General features: G+C 46.5%; 1 protein-coding gene across 1 annotated transcript; it reads right to left on the bottom strand.

Moving 5' to 3' along the window:
• Positions 1-2,832: 2,832 nt before the first annotated feature.
• On the bottom strand, positions 2,833-4,939 carry LRATD1 (LRAT domain containing 1). The gene is made up of 2 exons (XM_050894045.1): positions 4,870-4,939; positions 2,833-4,188 (listed from the first exon to the last, which is right to left on the bottom strand). Exon 2 carries the CDS (start codon positions 4,149-4,151, stop codon positions 3,297-3,299), a length of 855 nt encoding a protein of 284 aa, XP_050750002.1. The 5' UTR covers positions 4,152-4,188; positions 4,870-4,939; the 3' UTR covers positions 2,833-3,296.
• Positions 4,940-7,835: the final 2,896 nt, after the last annotated feature.

The raw sequence follows: 7,835 nt of genomic DNA, 5'->3' as shown, positions 1-7,835 counted from the left end.
GCAGGTCACTGATCCTGAAAGATGAGTATAATCAATTACATTTTTTACCTGTCAGTCATTCACATCATTGCCTTTCTTGCAGCTGACTGCTCCCCTGCCTTCCACTTCTTGTTTCAAGGCACTGAACAACTTTTTATATCTACTTTTCACTTGGTCTTTTTCACCGTTTCCCTACTGCCATCTCAGATTAACACTGCTTGTTTCAGAACTAGTCTGTTTTCTTCCTTTATTTTCACAGTATTGCCTGTTTCCACTGTCTCCCATCTCAGAAAGGTGGCCCTTCTGGTCTCTGAAATGCCATCTTAAATCTCACTTCTTCTCAAGGTCTACAAATTTTAACCACCTCCTAAACAATAAAATCTGATCCAAAGCTCACTGAAGTCAGTGAGAACCTTTCCATCAAGTTCAATGGACTATGAATCAGGACCAGATTGCTGTCAGTAACTCTGGACTGAAATCTAGCAAAAGAAAAAACCAAAAGGATCTGTATGGGTATCTTTGTTGTTAATAACAGACTGCTACTTGAACATAGCCATGGCAATACTATATCCTTGGTTAATACCACCTGTGAATATTTCCAATACATTTTCTCCAGACCTTATGCAAAGGACTAAGGCCTTAATTTTGTTGTTACCTTTGTCTGTACAAATTTGGAGCGATGCCAAAGACTTCTGACAGAGCTTAAATAAACAGGCATAGACTAGTTCCTATCACTTCCTTTATATACTACGAAATACCATTCTACATCTAGCTATGTAAAACAAGGAAGATTGTCGTGTTTATGAACCCCATGAATAAATCATTACAAAAAAACCCCAGAGTTAAAATGGCTGTTTTAGATATAGTGATGGAGTATTTGGAAAGCACAGTGAAAAGTTTAAAGCCAGTATGTTTTAAACTCTCGCTAGTGAGGATGTGCACTGCTGTTCTTGCAAGGATCCTCTCTCTAATCCTATATTATTAATCTAAGACCAATTTGAAGAAAAAGCCTTCCAGAAATCAAAAATAACAATGTGACTCTACTTCACTGTTCCTGTCTTCATAAACATTCGGTTATTTATTCCCTCTTAATGTAATTCTCCCTGTCTCTTGCAACCTCAGTTCTCTAATGCATACTTCTTATAAGGGGAAATCAAAATAAATTACTTTTCCCCACTCTTCCTTCTCCTACTGCTTAAGTTCTAATTTTTTTAAGTGCCTTGGGTGTAAAGCCAGTGCCTTTCTGCAATCCCATAGTGCTCCCACCAAGTGATAGAGGGCAATCAGTTCTAACAGACAATTTGGGAGATCTAATGACGTATAATAATTAAGATAAACAAATACTATGTAGAGGACTCTGTTCACGTTATGGAAAAAACTATCATTATCAGAGAGCAACTATTGCCAATATAAGGCTAAAATATTACACATTTATTAAAAGGTATATTGTGATTTGAGGTTATTTCAGCAGTAATCTGACAGTAATGACAATTCACATTTTTCACATCTTTACCCTATATTGTACTAACCAAAGTACTTTAGGGGAGGGGATAAAAGTAACACTGCCTATTACCGCACAACTTTGCCAAGTGTATGAGCAAACACAAAGCCAGTTAAATGACCTTCACTGACAGAGTGCAGTTTTAGGGGTTTGGGGGTTTGTTTGGTTTTTTGGTTTGGTTTTTTTTTTGTTTTAAGATATTTATGCTGACACTTTTATGAAGTACACTCCACCCTCACAGCTTCAGCGATGGGAGGCAAACGCTTTGTAGAAATGAAATTACTGTTGCAACAAGGTTGCTTATGACATTGTTTAATACAAAAAGGAGCCAGGACACAGTACATTGATAGGGGGTGGAGTGTATTGTATATACAGAAGAGAGGTATTACTTCTGTTCTGCCATCTGACATTGATGTGGGAAAAGGGGACAAAAACAAATGCATTTTCTTTCCAGTACTGAAACATGCAAAGACAAAATGCTTATTACAAGTTGTATGCAGCTCAGAATAATAATTAAAAAAAAATAGACAGCTCTAGGAATGCCCCAGTATACTTAATTTGTTTAGATTTTTTTAAATATATATTTAATGCTCTGATCTTTCACTTCAAAACTTAGAATTAAGCAATGAGTGAATAGGATCTGAAATACAGACAAGGCATTGCTCACATCACATTGAAAGGCATCTTTTAAATGCAGCTGTGGATTTCTAAACTTAGACGGAACAGGATTTTTAGTTGCTTGGAATTTGAAATGCAAGATGAACTTGGCCACATTACATCTATTTTCTTTCAGTGGAATTGTAAATATGCAATAAACTGCTGTTTCAAAGAGGCAACATGCAGAATTCAAACCTACTTGTTTCTTGCAGGATTTTGTTGACCTGTGCATGAAGAGGTATTGAAGCAGTGGTGCAGTGAGAATCACTACAGCAATACAAATCCACAGCTCAAGCATGAGATCCTAGAGGCTGGATCTCTGAGGAGCGACACTGAGTATACTGTTCTCCAAAATACACCACTTCCTTTAACCAGTGAATTTAGTTTCAGGAAAACAGCTGCTCACCAACTTTTTTCCAAAAGAAAAAAAAGGCAGGGAGGGTGGGAGGAGGGAAGAGGTGGAAAGAGCTTATGCATTATGATGACATTTAGCAGAGAGCTGCAAACAGAAAGCAAAGACAAATATTTTAAATGAGACAGATTTCAATCAGAAATGTGAAAGCATTTTCCCTTGTTAATATCTTGCCAGAGTTGGCTGGGACAAAACTTGGGTTGCAGCTACAGGCTGAAGCAACAGTGCTGAGAAACAAAACAAACAGGCATTTACCCCCTTCCCAACCCCCCCTTCCCCTCCCAGTTAGCAAACTATGACTGATGCTTTTGGTTGGCTGCAAGGCAAATATTAGCTAGAAACTCATTTAGCTAGATCCACATCCATGGCCCCAGATGTTTAAAACTTATCATGGATTAAAGCCATGAAATAAAAATTAAAAAAAAATTTCAATTTGAAATTTTATTGGCGTGTTGCTAGAATGGTCAACATCGATCAACAGGAGAGACTTTGTCCACGTACTCTGAGAGCAGCCTTCCTGCACCTCCCCCCTCTTTTCTTCCTCTCTCGCTCTTTCAGCATTAATGCTATTAAAAGCCAAACAAAATACTGGCTATGGGTGTAAAGAATGCTGGTTTTTCGGAATGTTGCCATGGATCCTGCTTCCTGTCGCGTCCCATGGAAAGAGGGTGCAGGCTCCTGTCTCTGTGGAAGGCTGGTCTCCCCAGGCAGGGCAGAAGGAAGATAGCCATGTACCCCTGCTACTCCCTATTCTTTCCCATCCACTATAGCCAGGTCTTTGATCACCCTCAGTTTGCCACTGGCATCGATCCTGCGCTTCTCGCGTATTAGATCCTCCAGGCTGTGGAACCTCACCGTGTGCACCTTGTTCTCCGCCAAGTGGATCTTGAGATGGTACTGCTGCTGGGGCTGGGTGCCGGCAGCAGCCTGCAGCTCCCCCCCGGCTTTGAACTCCCTTTTCCCGAAGCGGCACCAGGCGGCGAAGCTCTCGGAGTTAGTCCAGCAGATCTCGTCGCTTTTTAAGCCCAGGTGCCCGCAGGCGTTTTGCACCACCAGCTCAGCCACCAGCGGGCGAAAGCGGTACCAGCTATTCACCACCCGGCCCACGTTGCCCCCGGCCGCCTCGTACAAGCTGTCCTGGCGGATCTGCCCCTGGTGCAGGTGGATGATCTGCCCGCTGCCCACGTACACTGCCCAGTGCGGCGGCGGGTGCTCCGACGGCCCCAGGTAGAGCAGCTCCAGCAGGTCCCCCGGCTTGCAGAGGGCAGGCAGGGCTGACACCGAGTAGACGCTGAGGTCCCCAGCCTGGGGGCCGCTGCTGACCTTGGAGAAGATGCATTCCTGGCCGCGGAAAGCGGAGAACTGGGTCTCGTTCAGCACCAGCTGGTGGTGGAGGTGGTGGGTGGGCGTCTCCTGGCCAGGGCTGCCGGAGCCCTTCACGCTGTACTTGTCTGCCTGGCCTCGCTCGTCCAGGTCCTCCTCCTCATCCGAAAAGAAGTAAGCCACCCCGACGCGCAGCTCGTCTTTCTCGATCCCCGAGGGGTCCCCGGTCGGCAGCTCGCTGTAATTCAGGTGGGTGATGCGATCCAGTTGATTTCCCATCAATGACAGGGCGAGGCGAGGGCAGGAATCGCCGGATCTGAAGGAAGGGTGGGGTGGGCAGGGACAGAGAGAACAAGAGAAGGGAAGGAGAGTGCAAACGGAGGGAAGGAAGGAAGAAAAAAAAAAAAATCAAGGCACATACAAAAGATTTCCGCGATTCCGCCCTAAGCCCCCATCCCTCCCCCACTCCTTCCCTCCCCTCCGTGCAAGGGAGAAACTCCCAGTGCGGATCCTTCTCCCTGCCCCCGGGGTGCGGGGCAGGGCAGAGCAGAGCCCCGTCTCCCCGGCGCTCGCCGGGCCGCGCCGTGCGGGGCTGCCCGAGCCCCACGGTCCCGGAGCGCCCGGCTCCCACCGCCACGGTAGCAGGCGGCTCCCCGCCGCCTACCAGCTCTGCGCGGGGGGACGGAGTTGCCCCGGGAGCCTCCGCTCCCCGCTCTGCAAGGGGAGAGGGCTCCCGGGGCGCGGGGAGAGGCTGGTCCGGAGGGTCCCGAACCCTTCCCTCCGCCTGCGCGCAGCCGAGCCGAACCGCGCCGGGCAGCGTTGCATGCGGGAGGGCGGCTGAAGGAGCACCCGGCCTCGGAGCTGGCACCCCTGCCTGGCCGCCCGATCCCCGCAGCCCCGCCGGGACCCCGCAAGGAACAGGCAAAGAGCAGGCGATCAGCATTCCCCCCCCCCCCCCCCCCCCCCCCCCAGGCGTCCCTCTTGCCCCCCTCCGTACCCGTGGTCGCCCAGCGCCAGAAACCCCCCCCAAACTCCTTTAAAGTCGTCCTGTCCCCATGGGCGCTGCAGAGGAGGTGAGCTCCGTCCTCCCCGCTGCGCGCCCACCTCCACCTCCCGCGCCGCCCCGCTCCGCTGTGGGCTGCCCGGCCCCTCCGGCGAGCCTAAGTACCGGAGGCGCCGCTCCCGAGCCCGCCCCGGCCCCGCTCATTGGCCGCGCCGCGCTGCGCCCGCCGGCGGCGGCGGTGGCGGCGGCGGCGGCGGCGGCGGCGGCGGCGGCGGCGGCGCTCCGCGGCGTCACTGCCCGGCCGGACCCCGCCGCCGCCGCGCAGGACCCCGCCGCCCCCGGGCGCCCCCCAGCCGGCCCCGGGGCTGCGGCACGCCGGCGGCTCGGTGTGGGGAGGCGGGGCTTCCCAGGGGGAAGGGGATTAAAGAGCGTGCCCGCCGCGGGATGCCGCTGCCAAGAGATCGCTGCACCGAAAAGAAAGAAAAAGGGAAAGGGGAAAAAAAAAACCCAAACAAGCCGTTTCCATCAAAAAAACCCACCCAGGCTTCAGCTGGAGCGTTGCACGTGTCCAAGAGTTGCTCCGTCCCTCAAGGCTGGAGGTGGGATGCCCCTCACCTAACTTCAGTAACCTCAGATTGTACCTGTGCAGTCTAAGCTGATCCTCTGGGTTTCCCTACAGTCAGGAGAGACAGGCATTTCTAGGGAGCTTGTCCTCTCGGCTGTTGCACGACCTGTTTTAGGAAGGCATGAACTGCCCTAAGGAGGTGTCTGTCTCTTGCCGTTGCCTAGATGGGACGTCGAAACGTTAGATGGTTGACGCTAGCTGAGATGACTCCGTCTGTCTTTCCACATCTGGCTGAAGCAGCGGTCGTGGGCTGTCCCCAGATGTGACTAGAAGACGTGCTATGACTTAAGTAAAAAATGAGACTGCCTGACAGTAGCAGTCCATTCCTTCCTAAAACGTATGAAATCTAAAATCTGTCATCTATAGTAGTTAATACCAATACACACTTTTACACCTGATTTTGCACATTATGGAAATGAAACTCAGAAATGATTAGTTCATCTGACCACCATTTCCCTGTGAGGCAGTGTCAATGATGGGATTGTAACCTAGTTCTTCCGAGTTCCTAGTCTTGTGCTCTAATCATGCGAACTTCTGAGAAGTGAGGATTTAAATATTTTAAGACACTTCATCAAAAGATCTAATGACATTATTTGGTTCATATGTGAATCATATTAAAGTACCATTTTTATCTAGATGTAAATTTACTCCTTTCTTCACAGTGGAAATAGTTTTGTCATCTAGACATAAGTATTTCTGCTTTCAGTGTTTGTGGATAATATCTCTCTTCACTGCTGGCCTTTTTCCAGTCTTCAAGTTTAATTAACTGAGAACAATAATGCCATCACTTTATTCTCATGATAAAGAGACATGCATCCTTAAATAAATAGAGTGAATTTCAGTTTCTCAGGGTACAAGTTGTATACTATGTTCATATGGGTCAAATACTGAGTTTCTTAGACAGACGTGTTTACTTTGAATGACCCTTTTCTTTTTCCATTCAAATATTTATATGGCTGTCTTTCTAGAACAGCATTTTTTTTTCTCATTTTTTTAACATATGCAAAGGCATCACATCATAAATGGAAGAGAAAAAAGGCTGTGTTTAGTGATATAACATTCAAAGATTGACATCAGTTATTTTTGACTGTGGCAATTATACTAATCTGTTGATGGTTACAAACTTCCCGTGTCTCATAAACCCAGGGGCTACAGCCTGAGACTCGCAGGAATTAAGCTGATTTACAGCAGTTAAGGATGTAACATTCAGGGTCTGTAGAACTAGAAAGTGAATTTGAAAAAAAAAAGTTAAAAAAAGATTCTATTCTAATATATGCATTTAAAAATTTCATAGGACTAAGCGTAACAGATGGATGTTATTAATCTCTGGAACTGTGTAAATGCTTTTCTAATGATTGTCAGAAATTATATGTTCTTTTATGTCATGACCTTCACCAACTGCAACATTTTAAATTAAATTATGAAAACACTAATAAGTTTAGTGTTAAGGCTGTAAAACAGTGCTTAAGTATTTTGATTTTTTTTTAATAATTGTTAATATGCTTTTTTGTTAAAGCTAGTCCAAGTTGAAGGCCATTTTCCGTAGGCCTTCATCAAGTTTCTGTTTTCTAAACACTTTACATTTTTCCTGTTTAAAGTCTGCATCTTTTTAGGTTGCACTCACACCGTTCACACTTCCCACATTTGCCAATCATCAAGGCTACGTGGAGTAATTTTTAGATAGTTCTAACCAAACAAAACATTATTTCATCTTTTCCATGCAAAATAGTGGAGAACAGACTGCTGCAGTAAACTGCAGGTGCAGAAGGAAGGAGTCTGAGTCTAAGGAAGGCTCTGCACTTCTAACTAGGTGGAATATCTCCTGCCAAATTTTAACCATTTTCTTTCTGTCTTCCATGCTTTGTCAAGTCTGCTCAATGAGGGTATTCTGTGTCTTGCTGAAGCACTTGCAATCCCTTACAATCCACATCTCTCCAAAATCTCTATTCAACACAACTCCAACATCCATTTTCTCCTTTCATTTCAGTTCTCTTGGCTGCACACTCTGTCTCATCAGTGCTTCATGCTCTACCTCCATCCCTCAAGAGGACTTTTTCCCTCAGTTTCTCTTCAATCCCGATTTTAAATTATGAAGTGTCAAGAAGTTGCCTTAAAAAAACCCAACAAACAAACCAAAAAACCCCCCAAACTTATAAGCATACTTATTTATAACTGTGATTAAAGGACACTGATAGAGATTATGTAAATCAACTGCTTGAAATAAACCTCTCAGTTTGAAGGCTTCTGTTGATGTTAGAGGATGTTACAAAAGCAGCACATACTGTCCACAGAAGTGTATTGCCACGGCCTACTGCCTGTTTTGCCTGAGATATTT

This window comes from Gymnogyps californianus, chromosome 3, assembly GCF_018139145.2.
Source record: "Gymnogyps californianus isolate 813 chromosome 3, ASM1813914v2, whole genome shotgun sequence".
Classification (NCBI taxonomy): domain Eukaryota; kingdom Metazoa; phylum Chordata; class Aves; order Accipitriformes; family Cathartidae; genus Gymnogyps; species Gymnogyps californianus.
The sequence above is the reverse complement of the archived record's forward strand: the minus strand, read 5'-3'. Positions and strand labels throughout refer to the sequence as shown.

Coding starts and splice junctions, on each gene's coding strand:
- LRATD1 (XM_050894045.1), bottom strand. CDS start 4,151: ATGGGAAATCAACTGGATCGCATCACCCACCTGAATTACAGCGAGCTG.